This window comes from Mchenga conophoros, linkage group LG6 (assembly GCF_057382185.1).
Source record: "Mchenga conophoros isolate Kocher_MC1m ecotype Shallow Benthic linkage group LG6, M_conophoros_male_GT1.1, whole genome shotgun sequence".
Taxonomy (NCBI): Eukaryota; Metazoa; Chordata; class Actinopteri; order Cichliformes; family Cichlidae; genus Mchenga; species Mchenga conophoros.
This window is the reverse complement of record NC_140531.1, coordinates 14,361,965-14,384,808: the sequence shown is the minus strand read 5'-3', so window position 1 is coordinate 14,384,808 and position 22,844 is coordinate 14,361,965. Positions and strand designations below refer to the sequence as shown.

Sequence of the window (22,844 nt, the reverse complement as noted above, 5' to 3'; positions counted from 1 at the left end):
AGATGTATAGAGGTGATAGGAGGGACAGGGGTGTGTGTGTGTGTGTGTGTGTGTGTGTGTGTGTGTGTGTGTGTGTACGCAGTAACTGGGTGAGGAGTGGTATTTGTCCTCTCAGTGGGAGACCGAGTTGAACAGGACAGTTTGAGTGATGTGTGACTGTATTGTTAGCGGGAGGACATTTAGTGCGACACCACTCTGTAGCAGAAGGATGAGTGGGAGGGCAAATCTCACTCTCTCGATCACACAGGCACACACACAAACATACAGCCCTACTGTGTCCTTGCTGAGCATGTGTTGTGTGTGTTTATGCAGATACAAAGGTCTGTAGAGTACTGGTTTCTTTAGTCCTCATGACTCCCTCATTTCTCCTTGGGTTCTCCACCCATGGGGGACTGACACAGAAGGTGGACAGAGGAGAAACAAGACTACAGAAGGTGCACAATCTAATTTGGCACAGTGCAGTGAGGCATTTTTGTTCTTTCACCCTTCTATGAATATAATACAGCCACACATACACACTGAAGTAATAAAATAGAGGACACATTTTACTCAAATGTGTGCAAATTGTACTGCAAATACTTACATGCTGAGTACTAAAATGCATACTAAAAAGTATTCTCCCATTGGTTTGCATTTCAGTGTGTCTCTTTGTAAAGTTTACAAAGGCACACATTTAAAGATTTCCTCTAAAATGCTCATCATTGCATGCATTGCATCACTACCTGCTGCCCAAATTCAGTCTGAATTTTAAAAATCTCTTATATTAGCTGTGCTGGCTTGTAGATTAGTTAGTGTGAAATGATCCTTTAAACACATAACTCCAAAAGCAAAAGCTTTACCAGCTCTTTATTAATGTGGCAATTTAATCAGCGATGGATGGATGATTATTTTCTTTGCACGAGAAAGAAAACATTATGAGAATATCACAAATTAGAACAGTAGCAATAAAAATGCAGAAGTTAATTAGTTAAGCAAATCAAGGCATCAATATTCCCTTTAACTTTAATTAATGCATCCATAATTTTGCCATTTAGCACTTCTTTAAGGGTCATGAAACATAATGTAAAGAAGTATAAATGCAGCTCTAAACAACAGATTAACTGAGACGGTCTGCAAAACCCTCATTTTAACTTATTAGGTACTCTCTCTGTTCAGCTTTCAGTCATAGATCCAAGCTAAATAAAATTTTAAAAAAACTAGGAAGCTGAAAAAATTATTTTTTCATTTAAGACCCTCAACGGGTCCTAAAGGAAAACAATCTGTATATCTCTACTATGCTTAAAATACTATGGTGTACGAAAGTTTATGAGATGAGAAGTGAGACGCTGACCGTGTTTAAACATGTCTTGATCTTTTGGTCAGTCAGTGAACAACACTGAACCAAAGCGTGAACGTCTACCGTGATGCATTGTGATCCAGTCCCTTAACCCCTGGCTGAGGTGGAACCGGACATCATAGACCACATATCTTACGATAATGTAAACAACTATGTGTTGTGATGTTTCCCCAACAAGGACCATAGAGCATCATAGTCCTTTATAGTCTTTTTATCAAGTGATTTTCTCTTGTAGATGCTAACAATTGTATTTCCTTCTTTTGGTAGCCTTTGCAAAATGAAGCAGATGTGTAATTGGTCAGAGATGGATAAAAAAAACTGTTCAGAAGGGCGTTTGATGCTCTGACAGAAATAACATAGGGAACAATAATATCTGAACACTAGTCATCTGGACACTTCCAGCATAGACTTGATAGACACCTTTATCTCTGGTGTCGACTGTTGATCACCCTTTCTAAAATGAGTGTGAAGTCACAAAATAAAAAAAGCCAGTGGAATATACATGACACTGATTCTGGAGTGACGCGAATTCAGAAACAATCTGCACGCAATCACTTCACTCTATTACAGACAAAAGGTCAATCATTCACTTCATACTGATCATTTATTTAATATGCATGTATCCCCTTTAGCATTTCTAAATCAAATTAACCTCTCTCAGCTCTTACTGGTGTCCTTCTGGTGACACTTTCTCCATTTGTGGCTCTGCTCTTCAAAACAGTCTGCTTGTGTTATACCATCGGTGTCTGTCTCTCCAGTCTTTTCAAAACCCTAAAGGCAAAGAAAAAAAAAATTGGTATACATTAGATGCACAGTCTGCTAGTCTGCTCATGCAAACCATAATGAAATATAGTGCATCGTACATTTTATATCTTATGGAAAAAAGGACTAAGGGCTTTCTCTAACGTGATGCAATCACTTAATGTAACAGAGATTTAGCCTCCAGTATGTGAGAGCAGCAATGGCTTAATGATGGTACAGAACATAATGCTGTGCTATGACCCAATTGTTTCGATGCAGGAGGATTTGTGATCTAGCTGTTATCCAGTAATCTCCCACGTGCAGCATTCACATTAACATTTAATCAGACTATCTGATGAGATTATCACCCGCACAACCAGATTAGGTGCCTCTGAGCAGATTATTATCCTGACAGTCTTACTGTGAACTAATCACATCCACACACTTGTGTGTTTCTAGTGTGTATTTGCTGTACAATACAATCTTCATAATAAGAGCCTTTGTGAGTGGCCAGTGGCCTGTGGAAAGCTTGGACAGGGATCAGTGGTTTGAGCGTGCGTGCATGTGTTGAAGGATGTTAGTGTTATTACATGGCCTACTGCACATAAGACAGAGAAACAGACTGGAGCCGTGTACACCATGGGTCACAGCCAAGGGTACACACAGAGAGGTTATATGTTTATACACTGTGAGAGTAGGGGAACGTGAGCATGTGTGAGTGTGTACTGGAGTTCTGCTCTGAAATCCTGACTTTGTCTTTGGAAAATAGTAAGTATGAAGGAAAGAAGCTGCACATATCAAATCCCAACAGAGTTCAAATGTAGTTTCATGACCTGAAGAAAAACATATTTGTTTGTATGTTTTATTGTGGAAATGAAGCTGCGTGATATGGCTTTGTGCAGCTATGTTTGCAGGGGGGGGGGTTTCGCCTCATATTGTGCTCTCTTTGATTCCTGTGGGCTCTGTGAACACAATCACACGCAAGAATTTCACACAGATTTCAAATAGCTTCCTCCTCCTTCTGTCTTTCCTTCTGCCCCTCACTAGGCTACCAGATCTCCTACCGCCTCGACAGCAGGGACCCTCTGCGCTGGACTACAGTGGAGGTGGGGTCCAATGCTCGGCAGTTCACCGTCACAGGACTTTCCTCTGAGCAGAGCTACGTTTTCCGACTCATTGCTCGCACTGCCGTGGGCTGGGGTGCAGGACAGGAAGCTGTGGTTGTTACCACTGAACGCAGAGGTAAAGGACACTCACGCATATTCAGGATCTGACTGCTCTAATTTTAACCACTCCTGTTTAAAATATAGCAGGAGTCCAACCTGCTGGCTCACATATATCACTTGCAGACGCACAAAAACTGTCCGTCTCCACTGTGGACTTAATGACCTGTGTCTGACACTGCTCCCAGAAATGTAGTTCATGACTTTAAAGCAGACTTCCGACAGGCCTCTTTTAGTCCAAATACTCCGAGATGTCAGAGCAGCTACAGGTGCCATCAGTATCAGTAATGATAGCTGATCTGTCTCCATGACACCTTACAAAACTGCTTCTGCTCGGTAAGAATGGAAGACCTGAGTTTGTGTGGAAAAAAACACGGAGAAACTTAACAACCCATCGAAAATCTGGTCTCTTCTGACCCTCGGTGATTTAACACTTAAACCAGCTGCACCCAGCAGGAAGGCTGGTGCAGCTAGTTTGAAACTTTTATCCAGAGCTGTTGAGGTTGGTCTTAGAATACTCTTTAATGATGGCACCATTCCCCGTGTGTGACAGTTTCAGGGCTTGGCAGACAGGCTCACTGATGGGCTTACTCTTTAATGGAACAGAGTCATCATGAATGCTATTAGCTCCCGAGTGCCTCTGCTTTTCTTTATGCTGAGTCAAAATGACCGCATGAAAAGGACCTACAGGGACACATCTTTTGCTATGTTCGAGCAAACACTATGCGACTGATGGGGTCACCGATGGTGCGGCTTGGAGCTTGAGAATGAAGTCGAAATTACAGTAAGCTGTGAAGATCTCCACTCGGTGTTCTCTGGCACCACGAACAGTGTGATCTGATTCTGAAGAAGAACTAATGGAGCCGTATAACAACTTTGTTCATTTTGCTTCTTTGCAAAATCATTCCTCTGTGAAGTAATATATGGAGAGTTTCGGCAAGAGTAAAGGGGTGTAAGCTTTTCGGTTAAAATAGCTTCTGTCTTGCAGACTCTCCATACATACATCATGCATCTAATTTGGAATTCATAGCACAGCAAAGTAATAATCTCTAATACAGTTCATATTGACCTGTAGTGATGCATAAGGGAATAAAATGTCTTAAATAAACCAGAATAAACAGGGAAAAGTTGTAAGCACGAGCAGCTTGATTAATGTTATTAATTTTAACTGCAATTTTCTAAATGTTTGCTGTGAGAAAGCTCTATTATAGAGGACAACCATAATGATTTTACCAGTATAATTATGTTGTCAGATTTCTTACAGTAATCGTTATGCAGGAGCAGTGTGGAATTTTCATATTTTGTGATCTCTGCAGCATCACTTGCTATTAAAGGTGCAATTCATTGCAGTTCATGTTTGCTCCTCAGAAAGGGAGTTCAGACACAAGAAAAGAAAGCGGAAAGTTTGGCCCTAAGCAGTTTGTGGTTGGACATGGCGAATTCATTGTTACCGGGCACTAAATATTAGCACAAAATAAAAAGCATGACCTTTTCAGGGTGTGTGACATAGAACAAAAAGAAATGACATTTAGAAACTCCCCTGGACTTGTCAGTAAATGTAGGCATTGAAGCCACCAGGTATTAGCCCTCCTGTAGAGGTATAATGAAAATCAAGAGTTCATAACATTACCTCTGGGCCTGACTGTAACTGTTATCACTTAAAAAGGGAAGTGTTACTTTTTCAGAATTGTAGATTATCCGAAGAAATTTGTGGCACTCCGTCTGTTTATACCTTTCTCTGAACACGCCAAAATTAACTGGCTTGTTGAGTGAGACAGGATTATTAGCCTTTCTCACCAACTGTCGATTGCAACGCTGGGATATTTCTCATCCACAGCACCGTGCTCAGTTGTGGGCGGATGGAAACTGTACACTTAGTAGGTGAGAATGAAAATGAGGCTCGAAGTCGTTTTTCTAAAGGAGAGCGAAAGGAGGGCCAGAAAGTCAGAACCAAACGCCATAAATCTTACATCCTCACCCAAAGTAATTACTATTGATCAAGAGTTTTTACCAGCACTTTGCACTTATGTTAATTTTGACTTTAAGAGATGAAAAAAAAAGCTGCTAATTTCCCTTTCAGAGTTTTATCTAATTTTAGCAGCCAGTGGCCTCATCACAGAGCATAAGCTGCTACAACAACAAGAATTGTAAAATTGAAACACAGTCAATCGCTGAGTATGACAGCCCGTGCCTGTGGTGAGACGTATGAGTTTAGCAAGGACTCGGTCTCCCCCACTGTTTTGTCTTTAAAACACTGAAACAGAAGAGATATATCTTCCCACAATGATCTGGTCACTGACGGCCAGAAAAAAAACACACTTTTGAAGTGATTTGACTTTTACAGAAGTAAAGAGCAGTTTTATTTCCTTCAATTTAGAAGCAAATATAAAGTTCTTGTCTTCCTCTTATTTGAGTGCCGTGATGCTCGTCATGTTGCTGCAGGGCTCGCAAAATCGCTAGCCCGACGTCCCGGGGCTAGCGATTTTTCCAGTCGGGCTACCAAAATCTATCTCTGCCCTGCCCGTCGGGCTATTGTAGGAAGGAAAAATATATGTCAATGCTTTTGCATTCTTTCGGAAATGTAGCTGGGTAATTATGTCATTGGCATCGGCGAGCCACTGTCAATATGTGACATATTGAAATCGCGTTTGAATTTGCGCTTGTTTTTTGCTTTCACTTTGCAATCGCACGAACTGTGTATAGAGAGCGACAGCACTGATTGGTGACTGATGATAATTTGTGCACCAATTCCTCTGACATCGTCTTATTAATCGTTAGCTTACTATGCAAACATGACAAGTGAAATCTCCCGCAGCTTAAACATGTGAGAGGTTGATCGCGCAGAGAATCGCTGTGTGTGTGTGTGTGTGTGTGTGTGTGTGTGTGTGTGTGTGTGTGTGTGTGTGTGTGTGTGTGTAAAAGCAGCAGGATATATATTTTAGTTCTGCTGAGCCAAATAAGACAGGTCAGGGTGAAGAAGACAGCTTCTATAATATTGTAAAGGAAACAAAACATTAATCAAAAAAATTGTTGAAAAACAAATTACAACATTGTATAAAAATTACAATCATCAACTCAAATACTTGGTTTGTAAAAACATAGAAACACTTGAATATCGTTTTGGATTTGTGACTGGGTATTGTTATTAGTTTCAGTACTGTGTAAGACTTTTGAGCAACCCCTCGTTCACTAATAATTTATTTTCAATGAGTCAGATTTTGTTGTAATTTTCTAAAGTGGGTTTATGCAACAGTTCTCCAAGTTCAAAGTTTTTCTTTGGACATTGGCCTCTTTCTTGCTCGTTTTCACACTAGTCCTTATACCTGACCATTTCCAAAGCAATGTTATTTTGTTTGTTAAGCCACCACACTGACTTGTAAATCATTCAAGGATAAAAAAAAAGGAGCCCAACTCAAGGGATGAACCAGTGTTGTGCCTACAAAGAACAGACGACCTAGCAAAGAACCCATTTTGAATTATGTCTTTGAGGACTTTGTTACCAGCAGGCTGTCTTAAAATATGTAATTTGTTCCATTTCCGTTAGCTGATTCTACCAAAAAAGCCAAACATAAATCACTTTGACAAACATAAAATAGTATTTTCATACCAACAAGTTGATTCACAAAGACTCAAAAACCTTGCACATTTGGTGTGCAAACTGGAGATAACTGAAAAAGTGGACAACAATAGAAGAGGTGGCAGGCCTAAAAAGTGTCTACATTAGATGAACAGTATCTGACAGTCACGTCCTTAGGAAATCAGAAAAAATCAAGCAAAGCCTTCGTATGCATACCGGTCCTCAGTTAATAGATATACTGTTCACTGAGGCGTCATCAAATACAGTGGGGCAAAAAAGTATTTAGTCAGCCACCGATTGTGCAGGTTCCCCCACCTAAAATGATGACAGAGGTCAGTAATTTGCACCAGAGGTACACTTCAACTGTGAGAGACAGAATGTGAAAAAAAAATCCATGAATCCACATGGTAGGATTTGTAAAGAATTTATTCGTAAATCAGGGTGGAAAATAAGTATTTGGTCAATAACAAAAATACAACTCAATACTTTGTAACATAACCTTTGTTGGCAATAACAGAGGTCAAACGTTTATTATAGGTCTTTACCAGGTTTGCACACACAGTAGCTGGTATTTTGGCCCATTCCTCCATGCAGATCTTCTCGAGAGCAGTGATGTTTTGGGGCTGTCGCCGAGCAACACGGACTTTCAACTCCCGCCACAGATTTTCTATGGGGTTGAGGTCTGGAGACTGGCTAGGCCACTCCAGGACTTTCAAATGCTTATTACGGAGCCACTCCTTTGTTGCCCGGGCAGTGTGTTTTGGATCATTGTCATGTTGGAAGACCCAGCCTCGTTTCATCTTCAAAGTTCTCACTGATGGAAGGAGGTTTTGGCTTAAAATCTCACGATACATGGCCCCATTCATTCTGTCCTTAACACGGATCAGTCGTCCTGTCCCCTTGGCAGAAAAACAGCCCCATAGCATGATGTTTCCACCCCCATGCTTCACAGTAGGTATGGTGTTCTTGGGATGCAACTCCAGTATTCTTCTTCCTCCAAACACAACGAGTTGAGTTTATACCAAAAAGTTCTACTTTGGTTTCATCTGACCACATGACATTCTCCCAATCCTCTGCTGTATCATCCACGTGCTCTCTGGCAAACTTCAGACGGGCCTGGACATGCACTGGCTTCAGCAGCGGAACACGTCTGGCACTGCGGGATTTGATTCCCTGCCGTTGTAGTGTGTTACTGATGGTGACCTTTGTTACTTTGGTCCCAGCTCTCTGCAGGTCATTCACCAGGTCCCCCCGTGTGGTTCTGGGATCTTTGCTCACCGTTCTCATGATCATTTTGACCCCACGGGATGAGATCTTGCGTGGAGCCCCAGATCGAGGGAGATTATCAGTGGTCTTGTATGTCTTCCATTTTCTGATGATTGCTCCCACAGTTGATTTTTTCACACCAAGCTGCTTGCCTATTGTAGATTCACTCTTCCCAGTCTGGTGCAGGTCTACAATACTTTTCCTGGTGTCCTTCGAAAGCTCTTTGGTCTTGGCCATGGCGGAGTTTGGAGTCTGACTGTTTGAGGCTGTGGACAGGTGTCTTTTATACAGATGATGAGTTCAAACAGGTGCCATTCATACAGGTAACGAGTGGGGGACAGAAAAGCTTCTTACAGAAGACGTTACAGGTCTGTGAGAGCCAGAGATTTTCCTTGTTTGAGGTGACCAAATACTTATTTTCCACCCTGATTTACGAATAAATTCTTTACAAATCCTACCATGTGGATTCATGGATTTTTTTTTCACATTCTGTCTCTCACAGTTGAAGTGTACCTCTGGTGCAAACTACTGACCTCTGTCATCATTTTAAGTGGGGGAACTTGCACAATCGGTGGCTGACTAAATACTTTTTTGCTCCACTGTACAGTGTCAGTGGACAGGTGGAGGTCAAGAAGCTACTCTGAAGGAGGGGAAATGGGGAAATTTAAATTTCTGATTCAGGTCTTCATGGATGCGCAAGCAGGAGATTAAGAGAGAGGTACAACAGCGATTGCCTCCACCGTGTTTTATGTGTTTTGACTGGAGACATTCGCTGTTGTACCTTTTGCTTAACCTCCTGCTTGCGCATTATAGTTTGTGGCTGTTTTCAGCCTGTTGTATTGAAGATCTTGTCAAAATTTATGAAATTATCAACACAAAAGTATCATCAGATTTTGATCCACCAAGTAATGCAGTCCGGAAAGCATCTGACTGCCTTCATTTTTCAGTATGACACAAAAAGACACAACAGAAGTTGTGGTCCAGAGCACAGACCTCAACATTATTGACGCAGTGTGAGATCATCATGACAGAGAAAAGAATAAACGGCAGCCAAACATCCAAAGAAGAGCTTTGAATGTCCTCCAAGAAGCCTGGAGAACTATTCCTGAAGACTACGTAAAGAAATGACAAGAAAGCTTGTCTTGGAGAGTTCAGACTGTGTTGAAGAATAAAGGTGCTCATACCAAATATTTATTTTCAAGCTCATTGAAACTGCACAAACTCAGTTTTTCATTAGATCATTGCATCTATTTTGCTTTTTCCAAGTATAAAGAACTGAGAGGGGGCTTGAGACTTTTGCACAGTACAGTAATTAAGAAAATGGAGAAGGAAAGATGTGGCAGATGGTGTTGAAGATCGAGCACTCCAGAGCTAATACGAGCTTTCTCCCGGAGTGAAATACAGTAAGTGATATTTCACTTAAAAAATGAAGTTGCAATGGTTCTGGTGTCTCTGTGGGCTAACGCATGAATAGGTTTGGTTGATCTCTCTCTGTCTGTCTCTGCTGTTTTCTCTGTCAGCATAGCAGCACTGAGTAAGCAGTGAAATGCTACAGAAGCATTAAAATATGACAGTTAAGTGATTTTTTGTGGAAACCTGGAATCATTTTGTCAGATACTCTGTTCGCAGCCATCAGTTTGTGTGGTGCATTTTAATTGGATCAGATATCATAACATCCGCAGCGTCATTATCAGGATTTCTTGAGAATAGAGTTCAGTGGTTCTCTGTTCCACTTCAGTAGCATAATGCCCCATTCTTGCTGTGAGATAGACAGAATATCCTAATAGAGATTTCTTTCTGATGATATTGAAGAGACCAACTTAATCCCTAGAAAGAGAAAATTGGCTTTTTGGGTGAGCACGTGAACGTGTGTGTGGATGCATGCCTTAGGGAGAAACCGTTTTGGAAATATGTATCGTTGCTGATGTTTGTACCCAAAAGCGTGAGAGCTGAGAAGGTAACAGAGAACATAGCATATTCAGCTACCTTCAACCCCTTCATCTTTCCTTTTTCCTCTACTAAAAACTAGAGATGGACCGATCCGATATTAAGTATCGGTATCGGTCCGATACTGACGTAAATTACTGGATCTGATATCGGAGAGAAATAAAAAATGTAATCCGATCCATTAAATATCAAAAAAGCACCTCACAAAACTTGCGACATGGCGTAACTCAGCTCATAACCGTTGCACGTTGGAGCAGTGTGCTCACGTGATAGAGCAGCTGTGTGTATTTGTAGCCTCGCTACCAAACCAGCGTTTCATCTCCGAGGAAGTGATCCCAGAGGGAAGTAAAGCAAGTGTGTAAGTTTATCTCTGAATGTTTGTAAAGCATTCCCACGTTAAGCTTAACAACCAATATATGGAGCAACTGCCTCTCTCTCCCTCTCCTGTTGCTACTTCAATCATGAAACTGCTTAATGATCAGCTGATCGGCTTTTCTGTCGTGACTCCCGTTTCTCTTGTTTGTTTTTGGCCCACTTTGCACCAGAAAGAGGAAACCAGCGGCTGAACAACAGCAGCACATTTAACCTTGATAAGCTGTTGTTAGAATTTATTTAATATTACTTTCTACACCAGGATCTTTTTCTACTAGCTGACGGCTGGTAACTGTGCAGGGGCGGATCCAGCAAAGTTTAGCCAGGGGGGCCGATAGGGCATTAACAGGGAAAAGGGGGCACAAAGACATACTTTTCTTCTTATTCTCATTTAAAATGTCTAGCTTTTAATAAATAATTATCTGAATCTTACACCCAAAGTTTTAATCTGATATAAAATGTATAGAAGTCCATTACTGTATATAGTAACTGTTAAGTCTAATATACCCTAGTAAGCTATAGTACTTTTTCCTTTGGGAAGGTACCATCTGTTTTTTTCTGTAACGCTGCCGATCTCCGACTGTATTCCCATGTGATGTCTTTGTTGTGTATGTGGGGGGGGGGGGGTCCTATTCCTCTGCGAGGCAACCTGCATATGGCCAATAAAGCATTCTTTCAATTCAATTCAATTTCAATTCAATTCATATCGGTATCGGCAGATATCCAAATTTATGATATCGGTATCGGACATAAAAAAGTGGTATCGTGCCATCTCTACTAAAAACCCAGTGTTTCCTCTCCTTCCCTCGTGTAGAAATAATATGCAAGTGCTGAAAGGTCCGAACTTGTTCTCGCAATTATGAGTTTATTATCAGAACATGATCTTAACTGTGGAGCAGAACAAAAGGGGAACAGACAGGGAGACACAGATGGTATCAGAAAGACAAAAGAGGGCAGAGAATAGTCACATTTTGAAGGGAGCGAAGAGCAGGGGGAGTGCGGGAAGAAGGAGACAAACAGATCAAATCAAATTATCAAATTACTTTTGATAAGGATGAATGAAGGAAGCCGAGCCTGCCTGGGTGTGTGGTTGTGTGTGCGTTTTGAGAAAATAAGTGCAGATTAATTAAACTTCAGAGAGAATCGATAATGCTTTTATTTCCAGACTTAATCGATAACCCGAAGCCCCTGAAATTAGACAGTTTTGCCCCCAGCTGTGTGTTGTTGTTTGTGTGCCTGCACAGGTACTGCTAATCGCACAGGTACGGTGAACACAGTTGTACAAAGACACTGACTCCCAGAGCCATCTTTCATCCTGTAATTGAATAGCTAAGACACAGATAAACACGCACGCACGCGCACACACACAAGCAATCTGTTGAGAAATGGTTTCTTTGATGCCGCAGTAGTTAGTTGTCTTGTTTCATTTAAACACGTGTTTGCATGGCAGCACTTTTTCACGCTGATGCACATGTTACATAAATGTGGGCTGCCCGTGCCTTGTGCAACAGAAATATTTGCAGCAGATTGTCCATTTTTATCTTCATTTGTCCTGCAAATATCCAGGCGTCTGAGTGACCTGCTGTGTGCAGCAGGCTTATTTCTTAAACATCATTTATACAAAAGACTAGTTCCCTGTAATCAAGGTAAAAGATCAAAGAAACCACATTTCCCTGCAGCTAGATGTCTGCCCAGAAAACTGATTTCATGGTGACTGTAAAGATGAGCATGACAAAGACAAAATCCATGTCTTAGCAGAGCAGATGAAAGAAAAGATCTTTACATTAAAGCTTTGCGCATGTTTACAGTACTCTCTGCAGTTACAATAATTGAGGGCATGGTTGTAAAAGAAGAAGACAGGCAACTCTTTATTTTTATCACATTTTCTGATGCCCTACATAACCCGATTTCTCTGACTTACCTGGCTTCTTGTGTGCGTGTGTGTACTTATGTCACGGCCATACTGACTGCTTTTAAGATGTGGATCCTGACTGTGGTTTTCAGAGCTCTTAAGTGCTCTCTCTTCTTTCTTTTGGAGAAATTGTGTTCATCCCTCCAGCTGAGTTCTGGCCTAAGAAAGTGTTGGACTTGCTGCTGTGGAAATATTCGAAGCCTTTGCACATGGAGCTTCGTTTTTTTCATGCGCCTGCCTCCTCTTCAGTTCCACTGTTCTTATCTTTGTCACATCACTTGTTCCACCTTCTCTCTCATGTTATTATCTCGCCTCTTCAAACCTCCTATCCGTGTCTACAGAGCGTCCCCTCCCACCCAGGAAATTGTCCGTTCCTCAAGATGAGGTTGAATCTCGCCAACTCCGCATCCATTGGGTGACCGGTGGCTCAGCCTCCTCGCCGCTGAGGTACTTTACTCTGCAAATCAAGGAGCTGCCCAACGGCGACTGGAAAACCCACACAGCTGACATCCTGCATAACATGACCTCCTGGACTGTTGACAGGTACACGCACACATGCACATACGCACAGCTGCAGTGGTTGATACATCACCCTTTGAATTTGTGGCACTTCATATATAGACAGTTTAAAGTGCAATATTTTGTTTTTTTATTACACTTTTCACACCAAAAACTCAAAAGAAAAAGTGATTTTTCTAACAGTCTCTCACAACTGCAAATGTCAGCATGACTGGCTACTGGCCAAGTTGCAGTGTTTGTCACTGATCCGGAGAAAGTGACAGTCTGCGGCGACAAAAAATATCACGCTGGTGGCTGAAAATTACATTGATCTCAAAGACAGGAATGACATGTTTAAGACAGCTTCTTTTTTTGGAGGGATACCAAAACCCATGTGTCACAACAGAATAGTCACAGGTGCCGTCGAGTCATTTTTCACAGCCACCCAGCAATAAGGAGAGTGGCACACTGCAGTACCAGCAGGCTGAGGTGGACAAACAGCAGGGTAACGTGTGAAAAAGGATTAAAATGAATATATCTAATAAGCCAGTAAAATATGCCTTCATGGGCTATTTCAGTCAGACTGAAAGTAAAGCAGCAGTATCAGTAAGAGTGAGTAAGATTATCTCAGGCTTAGAGAAAATGGCAATAAAAAATATAGATGGCTCTCTTTTGTTTGTTAGTTTTTTTTCCTTAGAGATCCCCAAATTCAAAATTGTTTTTAGCATGACACGCTGAACTTGAATTAATTAAAGCAATCTGTAGAAATCTTATGTTTATGCATCCTCGGGGGAGAGGAGTGGACAGAGAGAAGAAGACGCTGTGAATTTAAAGCAAACAACGGAGAATTATAATAGAGACTGGAAAGTTTTATTTGTTTAGAAGCTGAAGTACAGAAAAGGTTGGTGGAGAATAAACATACACACATGCCACCAAACAAAAACACCAGGGAGAGCAGAGTAATCATAATTACTGCATAAACGGGGAGGATCTCAGTCACCTAATCACACAGGCGCAGCAGGAGCTGCTCTCTGTCTTTTTCTTAATACCTCTATTTTTTCATCTCTTACTCGCTCTGCCTCCGAGCTTTCATGTTTGCGTGCGCTTTTTGTCCCTTCTGTTCCTTTACAATTTTTCATCCCTCTTGCTGTCACCACCTCCTCTCCTCTCCCTCCATCCATCAACAGCCAATGCTTTCAAAAACCATCAGGCTTGTATTTTTTCTTCTACTCATCCTGTACAAGAGGGCTTCAGTCTTATTGCATGTCTTCCTTTTACATTCCCCTCTCTCAGTCCCTCTGTTCTCTACTCCCTCGTGATGGCAGCGGGTGAGAGCAGTCAGACCGGATTGCTACTCCAACTTCCTGATGGTCCGAGTAGCAGGACTATGATGGTGCTTTACCAGCGTGTGGTGTCTGCGTGTGTGTGTGTGTGTTCGTGCCTGCTTCGTGGCTGTTTTTGTGTGCTCCTTCACGAGCTATCACAGGGCTATTTGAGATGCTGAAGAGCATTCGCGCCATGTGTCTGCGTCAGTCTTTTTCAACCTGCCTCAGGGAGAGTCTATCTGCCATGATGGCGGTCGCTGCTGTTGTTGTTTTCGAGCTCATTCTATCACTGAACGCTCTCATTAGAGCGCCGGATGGAGGAATTAGCTTACATCTCCACATGCTCACGCTCACACTCACTTCTTATCTATCCTTAATTGTTGTTTTCCACCAAGACATCTTGGGAACCAAAACATCGAAGTCCCCAGGCTGATGTGCAGACACACATATACAGTAAACACACACTTTCACACATTGTCCTTAACGTCCTCCCAGTGCTGTTAGCCCACCCTGTTTAAGCCTGGTGCCTTTGATGTTCTATTCCAATGATAACCACAGCCCCACAGGGCCTTTAGTTGTCCATCATTGGGCCCAGGCTCATAATTATACAACAAGAGACTGGAGCAGTTTTCCTGTCACCTGCTGGATTTCAGACTGGCCCTGTGCAATCTCCTGTGTCGAGGGAAAACCCTTGCAGGTAGACATGTGGGGAGTAGTGGAATTACTTTTAGTTAGTTATTATATTGAAAAGCCAAGAACACTTCTGCCTTCCACTTATCTTATTTGTTTTTCATTTTGTCTTTCTGTGCAGAGGAAAATTTGACAATTGTTATTCATCTCTGCCTTTCAAATTAGCATTCTATTAAATTACAATATCGCAGAGCATTTGTACCCGAACAGACACCGAAAGGAGTCACATTTTACAAGTCTTCTCATATTTTTCTTTATTTCCCAGTGAGCCACTTCTCAGCAGGAGAGCTGCTGGTACTCTGGCCAGCTTTCCTGCCATCAGCAGCAGCATCCTCGCCACTGTCACAAAAAGCAATAAGAGATTAAAGCACGAGCCTATTGCTAAGGGGAGTTATTGAGGCACAGTGCTCAGCAATGGTACATCTTTCAAGTAAACAGAAAAGCATGAGAGTTGGATTAAGAGTCGGTGCATCCACCGAGACATGTCAGAAGTTATCGCTGGCCACATTTGATCAATGCACATAAGGCAGGGCTCCTCCTGAGGAGGCTCCTCGCGGAGATATGTCACATTCAGCTTTGTACCGACATGTCCAGTTGTCTATTTACAGTTTTACACAAGAGGCTTTTTGTAGGAGTTTTTATAAAATTGTTTTTTCTGCAAAATAATGAGTACATTGCTGTGGTTTTATATTAAAAAAAAACCTGTTAGGTAACTGTGTCAGATGTAAATAAAAAACAGAATGCAGCTATTGCTTCTAAAATCTCATAAATCTGTATTTTATTTGTGTGGTACGGAAGAACATTGAAATCATATTGGATTTTTAAACATTTTACAATTTTGTGAAAAATCTCATTTATGACAGCAACACATTTTAAAAGTTGGCATGGGGCAACAAAAGGCTAGAAAAGTAAGTAATTATAAAGAAACAGTTGGAGGAACATTTTGTAGCTAATTAGGTTGACTGGCAACAGGTCAGTAACATAATTGGGTATAAAAATGAGCATTTTAGAAAGGTGGAGTTTCTCCGAAATGAGAAAGATGGGCAGAGGTTAATCAGAAAACTGAAACACAGAAATCTGTGTGCAAGGGACAAGGCACAAAATCACTACTGGATGCCTGTGATCTTCAGGGCCTCAGGCAGCACTGCATTAAAAATGGGAATGATGCTATCATGGAAATCACTGCATGGGCTCGGGAACACTTCCAGAAATCATTGTCTGTGAACACAGTTCATAATGAATTGTCATTCACAATTGCAAATTAAAGCTCTATCATACAAATAAGAAACTATACGTGAACATGATCCAGAAATGCTGCTGTCTGTCTGGGCTAAAGACTTTCATCTAAAATTACTGAGAAAACGGGGAAGACTGTTCTGTGGCCGGATGAATTTAAATTTGAAAGAAATTTTGTAAACATGGGGCTGATGTCCTGAGCAATAAATCATATGGAAGTACCTTAGTTCCTTTGGAATTGTCAACTTGCACGTCTGGAAAAGTGAAAGGTATATCTAGATATCCAGAGATCTTTTTTAGGGATAGCCATGCATGTTTCTACAACACGATGCTAAACATGCCCACCTGCACTCAAGCCCTTTAACCAACTGCAAACATTTGGAGCATCCTGGCACGAAAAACACAAAAAGACTCAGGACTGCTGGGCAGCTAGAATCCTGTATCAGACAAGGATGCAACAACATTCGTCTCCCAAATGTCCAGCAGCTGGTCTCCTCACTTCCCAGACATTTACAGACTGTTGTTAAATGAAGAGGAGACGCTACACAGTGGTAAACATGGCCATGTACCAACTTTTTTGTTGCTGCCACCAAATTTAAAAACTTTTTTTTTTTAAATTACAGATTACTTTTTACACGGCATCCCAGCTTTATTGGAGTTGGGATTGGAGAAATGCAATGAGATTTGCATTACCTCATCCCTTTGAAAAGATGTTGAATCTTGTATCGCTTGCTTTTCCTGCTAAAACTGGTCAAAATACATTTTTTTAAATAATTCTTATATGTGTGTACTTGGATTTAAAGGCTGAAGCCCTTCACTTCTTACAAGTTTCGTATGGTTGCCACCAATGACGTAGGAGACAGCGTCCCCAGCAGAGAGACGGAGGCTGCCACCACTTTGCAGGACGGTGAGAAACTGGGATGCTGACACTGTATGGGAGAAAAGAAGTGGGAAGACGGTGCATTACGTGGATTTGAAAACATTATATGATGTAAGGGGATGGGCAGTGTGTCTGACTTTTCTTTTTCTTCTCCACACTCTCTCTGTGTTTTCTTTCCAGTGCCTAATGAGCCTCCAGTGATTCTCTCAGTGAAGCCGACAACTACTACCTCAGTGCTGGTGCACTGGAAGGTAAGTTCAGACTTCTGACACACCAACAATCCCTGATAAACACAAAGCCGCACAACAAAACATATGGTTCGGGTGCACGTTATTTACTTATTTTGAGGATAAAACCCCTTACAGCCTCTGTGTTAATTTGTACTGCATGTGTTTTATTTCTTGGGTGTAATTATTGTTATATATTGAAGCAGGAGAGGTCAGAGAAGAGAAAAGAAAGATTGGAAAAATGGCAGGAGGGCAAAGCAGGCACTAAGATGGACACACAGTCCTGAGATGGGGGAAATGTTTATCTCTTAATGAGTATATACCAGCAGGAGAGATGTTATAGGGCAGAAGAATCCCTCAGCTATCAGTAACATTCAACAACACAGGCAAAAAAAGAGGGGAAGATGGTAAATAGAGCCTGGCTACTTCACTCCTTGTCTTTCTTCCTCTTCTACTTGGAAATGTCTTCTCTCATCCTTGTGGCTTTACGTCAAAGCAGAAGGAGGCAATGAAAAAACAAAGTCACCAGCAATTTCATCATCCTTTACAAGAGTGCCAAACCTACTGAAGCATCACTTTCTCTGTGCAAGTTACAGCCAGACCAATCCAGCAGCCCCTTAAAGTGGACATGCTGATAAAATACTGCTCTGCCAGCCTGTCAGCGTCCTGTCTGTTGCTGTACTACACAAAGGAAATGAAAATAAGCACACACACAGAAAGTTCTCAGAAGCTTAGAAATCTCTTTTTGAGAAAGTAGCATTGTTTTTGTTGTTTGTTTGTTTTAACACGTGCTTGTGTGTGTGTCTGTATGTTTCCAGCGTCCCAGCGATGACAGCGTTAATGGAGTTTTGACTGGATACCGGCTCTATTATAGAGAGCTCCCGGCAAACGCTTCCACTCTCACAGAAGCAGAAGTCCAGACAACCAAAAACAACACAAGTGCCCTCATTACAAGTGAGTACTTCTGCTACTAAAGGAAACAACTGCTCTTTACCCTCCCGGTCATCAGACTGTCTGTTATCAGGCTGTTGCTGGAGGACGCCTCGCCGTGGGTTAAATTTTTTTTCTCTGCTGGTTAGGAGAACCAGTATTGCATTAAAACTACATTCTGAATCCTATTTAATTTATCCAGCAAGGATGCCAACATTGCCATCCTTTTATACACACCCACAATGTTCTATAACACTCTGCTGTCCAACTTCAGCATCTCAACCCAAACTACCGAACTAGCAGCCTCCGTTTGCAGCTTTTGATACGACGATGCTACCGTGATGATAATGGCATGTTTACCTTTTGCTGCGGAGATGGAGACAGGAAGGGGATGATTTGGTATGCAGTACAAGTCAAACTGTGGATGTGGTATGTGTTTTAACAATGAGGGTACTAGGAAGTAACAAAAACAGTTTTCTGACTAACAGCTATGGATTTTACAAACAGCCTTGACTGGAAGTCCTATTAGATATGGCTAATAGCAAGCTAATTAAGCTAATGTTAGGTCCATGTGTTGAAAATGTATTTGTCAGATTTGGCTTAATGTTTCCAGTTAACTCAGTTTTTAGCTCAAACCTTTTAAAGGGCTCTTAAATGTGGAGCTGATTGCTTCATGCTCTTCATGCCAAAGCTGCAGGTTTTTCTCTAAATCGTATAATCCCGCTGTGATTTGGATGTGTTGTATTTTTAAGATTACAGAACGGGTAATCTAGTGCTGTCTCGAAACACTAGTTCTGCTTGCTCAAGTATAAACTTCCCCAAATCCAACGAAAAGCAGGACAGAGCAACAAATACTATCTCAAACTTAGGACCTGGCAACTATAAAACTCTGTTCCTCTGACTTTTTAATTGCTGAGTATTGATCTGACTGCAGCCCCTTTTACATTGCTTCAACATGTGGAGATATAGAAAGCTTGCTGCATGCATTCATTAGATCATACATGGCTGGTTGAAGGTTTAATGCTTTGAAACTCTTGATTTTAGAAATTAAAGCGATTAACAGCTCCGGCTATTTGTAAAATCACAAAATAAGCCATAATGGAGAGGATTAAAAAGATCTTAATAATACTGGAATGCAAGGTTGGCATTCATTTTTAGTTTGAAAAGAATTTATTCAGATGCAAAAAGTATTAAAGAAAAGAAAATATGAGGAAAAAGTATTCTTTTCAGGCGTTTCATGCATCAGGGCTGAGATCTGGGATGAAACGTGTCACTGCAAGGACACATTGATCAAATGGCCGCCTTTGGACAGTTGTTTTTCTTACGAGGGTGTCCTTATTGCATTGTAACAAGGCAATAATAAAATATTATTATGCACTCTACAGCCCGAAGTGCTTTACGGTCGACTGATTATCTGTTTGACTAGATTGGCAGACGCACAATTGTCCCTCCACCCAAAGTCCGATGAGTCCTAGGAGGACATCGAAGCATAAAAGTCTTTCAAACGTTTCCCTCTTAAATACGGGAATTTTATTGAATTGCATTATAATTGCTGAATTTATTGTTGAACTTGAAACTTTATTGATTCACTTTCCATCCATCTTTCTTTTACTCCTTCCAAGCCAAGAGCACCTTCAAGACGGTCAGCAGTGACTCGCTCACAGAGTTTGAGTTGACACGTAAGTAATTTATGACCAAACTCCGGGCAATTTTTTAGTGCCAACGTTAAACAACTTATGTGCTTTGTAAGCGTGTTGTGCAAATACCTTTAATGCCAAGTTGTTTATCACTTCTTTGTAGAACTGAAGAAGTTCAGACGCTATCAGATTGTCATGACAAGCTACAATATCATCGGAGAGAGCCCACCCTCCAACCCAGTTGAAGTGTCTGTCGGAGAGGCAGGTGTGTGAAAACAGAGCTCACTCCACGCAGGCTGCTCATTTTCTTGTCAAACCATTTAAGTGGGTATTTAAATAAAAATTCTAAAAGCATTTTAAGAAAGCACATTCCTAACCTTGGAAGTTCCAACAACAATCCCAACTTACAAGCCTCCTCTGCGCTTTCGGTGCGTCCGTTACGTGGTCGTCAGCAGCAGATACAGAGCAGTGTCGATGGATCTGTCTACATTTTAGGCTCATTAGCTGTCATGATTTTATCCAGAGCTTTCCGTGTGCTTTCAGACTTCATGATTAAATGCCTGAAAGCTGTGGAAAAAGCTTGAGCAGACCTGGAGTGTCAAAACCTAATTTGTTCCTGTGTGTCTGCTTTCTATCACTATTATCCAGTCCTTTGTTCTCTCTCTTTTTCTCTCTGTCATCCTCTTTCTTTTCTTTGTCCTGTCCATTCCTCCTAGCATGGGCCTTTGTGTGTGCGCGTGTGCGCGTATGTGTACATGCATTTGAAATCCTGCACAAGGTCAACTGTTTTGCTGCGATGCCCCAACCTGTTTATCTTTCACTGGAGAGTCAAATCATGGATCCATTTGACAGACAGGAGTGCAAATAGATCCTCGCTCTCTTTCTTTGTCTCTCTTTCATACACACACGCGCACACACATACACACAACAAGAAGGCAGTTATAAACCACAAACACGAATGCAGGTAAACAGATTTGCACATTATGATAGTAGCGCTGGTACATTTTTGCAATTTCTCCCACAATCTCACACTCCCTCCTTCAGACCACTGCTGTATTCATATTCAAGTGGTGTGTATGTGTGTGTGCGTATGTTTGTAGTTTGGTAGGCCATACATATCACAAGCAGGGGAGTGAGAGGTGAGGATAAGCAAGCGGAGCAGGAGGGGGAGGCAGAAAAGGCTGGAGGGGGATGATGAAATGGGGTGATATGGCCTTTTCTCTCGCCTCAGGTGCACACTGCCGAGTGGTGTTCATGCATATGTGTGGTACAGTAGAGTAACAAGGTACTGCCTTAGGCTCATTCTAATTGGAAGAGTGGAACAGATCTTCTCTACTTCCCACTCTAACACACAGTTGCCGGCTCACATAGTAAGAGTCTAACGAAAATTCTCACCTGCTGCAGCTCCATCGGTGGCCCCGCAGTCCATCACAGTGTCCGCCGTGTCTCCCTCCACCCTGGAAGTGACCTGGGACACGCCCCCACTCGAGACTCAGAACGGACTCATTCAAGGATACAAGGTGACACACAGACAAACACAGAAAACCATGCGTGTACATGCAAAGACTAATTTTGCCCTTACATCAAAGTATTTAGCATGAGTGCTCATGTGAGAGAGAAGCACAGAGAGCTGGCTCTGTATTTAAAGTATCTCTCTAGTCTTGACTTGGAAGGGTTTTGCTCTGTTGCACCTTCAAGTGTCGTGTAGGCACACGAGAGAGAGCAAGAGAATTAAGTTAAAGGAAGAATCTGAATATCCTTTAATGGTTTGAGTATCACTCCTCTGGCCGTCTCTCCCCCTCAACTCCCCTGTCCCACCCTCTCACTCCTAATACTTCAAACACAAGGTTATCTGTCCTGCTTTAGACACATTGATTTTTGCCAGAGCAGAGGTAGGAATGGAGAAGAAAGAAGGGAATGTAATATTTGCAGAGTGAAGGAATGAGACGTGCAAGTGATCCCCATAGAATCCTGATTAGAGCAGCAGATCGAGGGAATATGTTTAAACTACCAGAGATGGATGGACACAGGGAGGGGAGTGTGAGGCAGAGGGGGTTAAGGAGATTAAGATGAGAGGAAAGAGAGCAAAGAAAGAATGTTTAATGAATTTATAGGTTCTCACTTCTGTTAACACGCTGGTAGATGAATAGCACAGAGAGCAGGTAGGACTTTAGGTAAACTTCTTTGCAGAAGTATTTTTGCTACGGTGTAATCGCACAGTATGTAGTTGTAGCTCAAATATTAGCAAAAGACATAGTTTGATATCCTTGCGCAGTGTGGGATCATGGGAGTTATTGGTCTTCACCATCATTTCCAGTGAAATTCTAACGTGACAAAGGAAAAAAAAATCATATTTACTGATTCAGTTCAAGTCAGTTTTATTTATATAGCACCAAAATACAACAACAGTCACCTATCTAACAACCTCCCTGTGACCAAGCACTTGGCGACAGTGGGAAGAAAAAACTCCCTCTTAACAGGAAGAAACCTCAGGCAAAACCAGGCTCAGGCAGGGGCAGCTTTATCAAAACGTTTTAAGCACAATCTTAAAAGTAGAAAGGCTCCTGGCTCCCGATTCCTGAAAGCTGAAAACTCTCCATCCTCCCACAACAATCTGAGCGCAAAGTGCTCTGCTGGGGTGATACGCTACTACGAGGTCTTTGAGATCAGGTGGGGTCTGTTTATGTGAGGAGAAGGATTTTTATTTTTTTCTGGATTTAAGAGGGAACCAATAAATAGAAGCCATTATGTTGTCCAAGAGCTACAGATAGACCATACGGGGACCAGCTGTTTTCCCTGTGGCCTAAACAATCAAACTTCATGAGTGTGAAGAGCATTGTTGTAACCTTACAGTATGCACGAGTAAACGGGACATGATGCCACTCAGGCAGCTCCCTTTGCCACAAACAGCCTTTTTACTAGAAAAATATTTCTTCCTCTTTCAGCTGAGGCTGAACACAGTGATGGATTTGTAGAAGTACACATTAGTCTAACAGTGCATTGCAGTGGATACGCACCTTGGTAGCATTATTAACAGCAGGGAAGCT

At 41.7% G+C, this 22,844-nt stretch overlaps 1 protein-coding gene across 2 annotated transcripts in view; it reads left to right on the top strand.

Moving 5' to 3' along the window:
* Positions 1-22,844, top strand: part of LOC146572313 (protein sidekick-1-like) — a 282,653-nt gene that overhangs the window by 247,857 nt on the left and 11,952 nt on the right. For both annotated transcript variants that reach the window (XM_085276355.1, XM_085276354.1), the window contains 8 exons: positions 3,125-3,319; positions 12,716-12,917; positions 16,927-17,030; positions 17,184-17,254; positions 18,049-18,184; positions 19,783-19,839; positions 19,961-20,062; positions 21,202-21,317. In XM_085276355.1, coding sequence (XP_085132481.1) covers positions 3,125-3,319; positions 12,716-12,917; positions 16,927-17,030; positions 17,184-17,254; positions 18,049-18,184; positions 19,783-19,839; positions 19,961-20,062; positions 21,202-21,317 — 983 coding nt within the window. The remainder of the gene's footprint in view (positions 1-3,124; positions 3,320-12,715; positions 12,918-16,926; positions 17,031-17,183; positions 17,255-18,048; positions 18,185-19,782; positions 19,840-19,960; positions 20,063-21,201; positions 21,318-22,844) is intronic.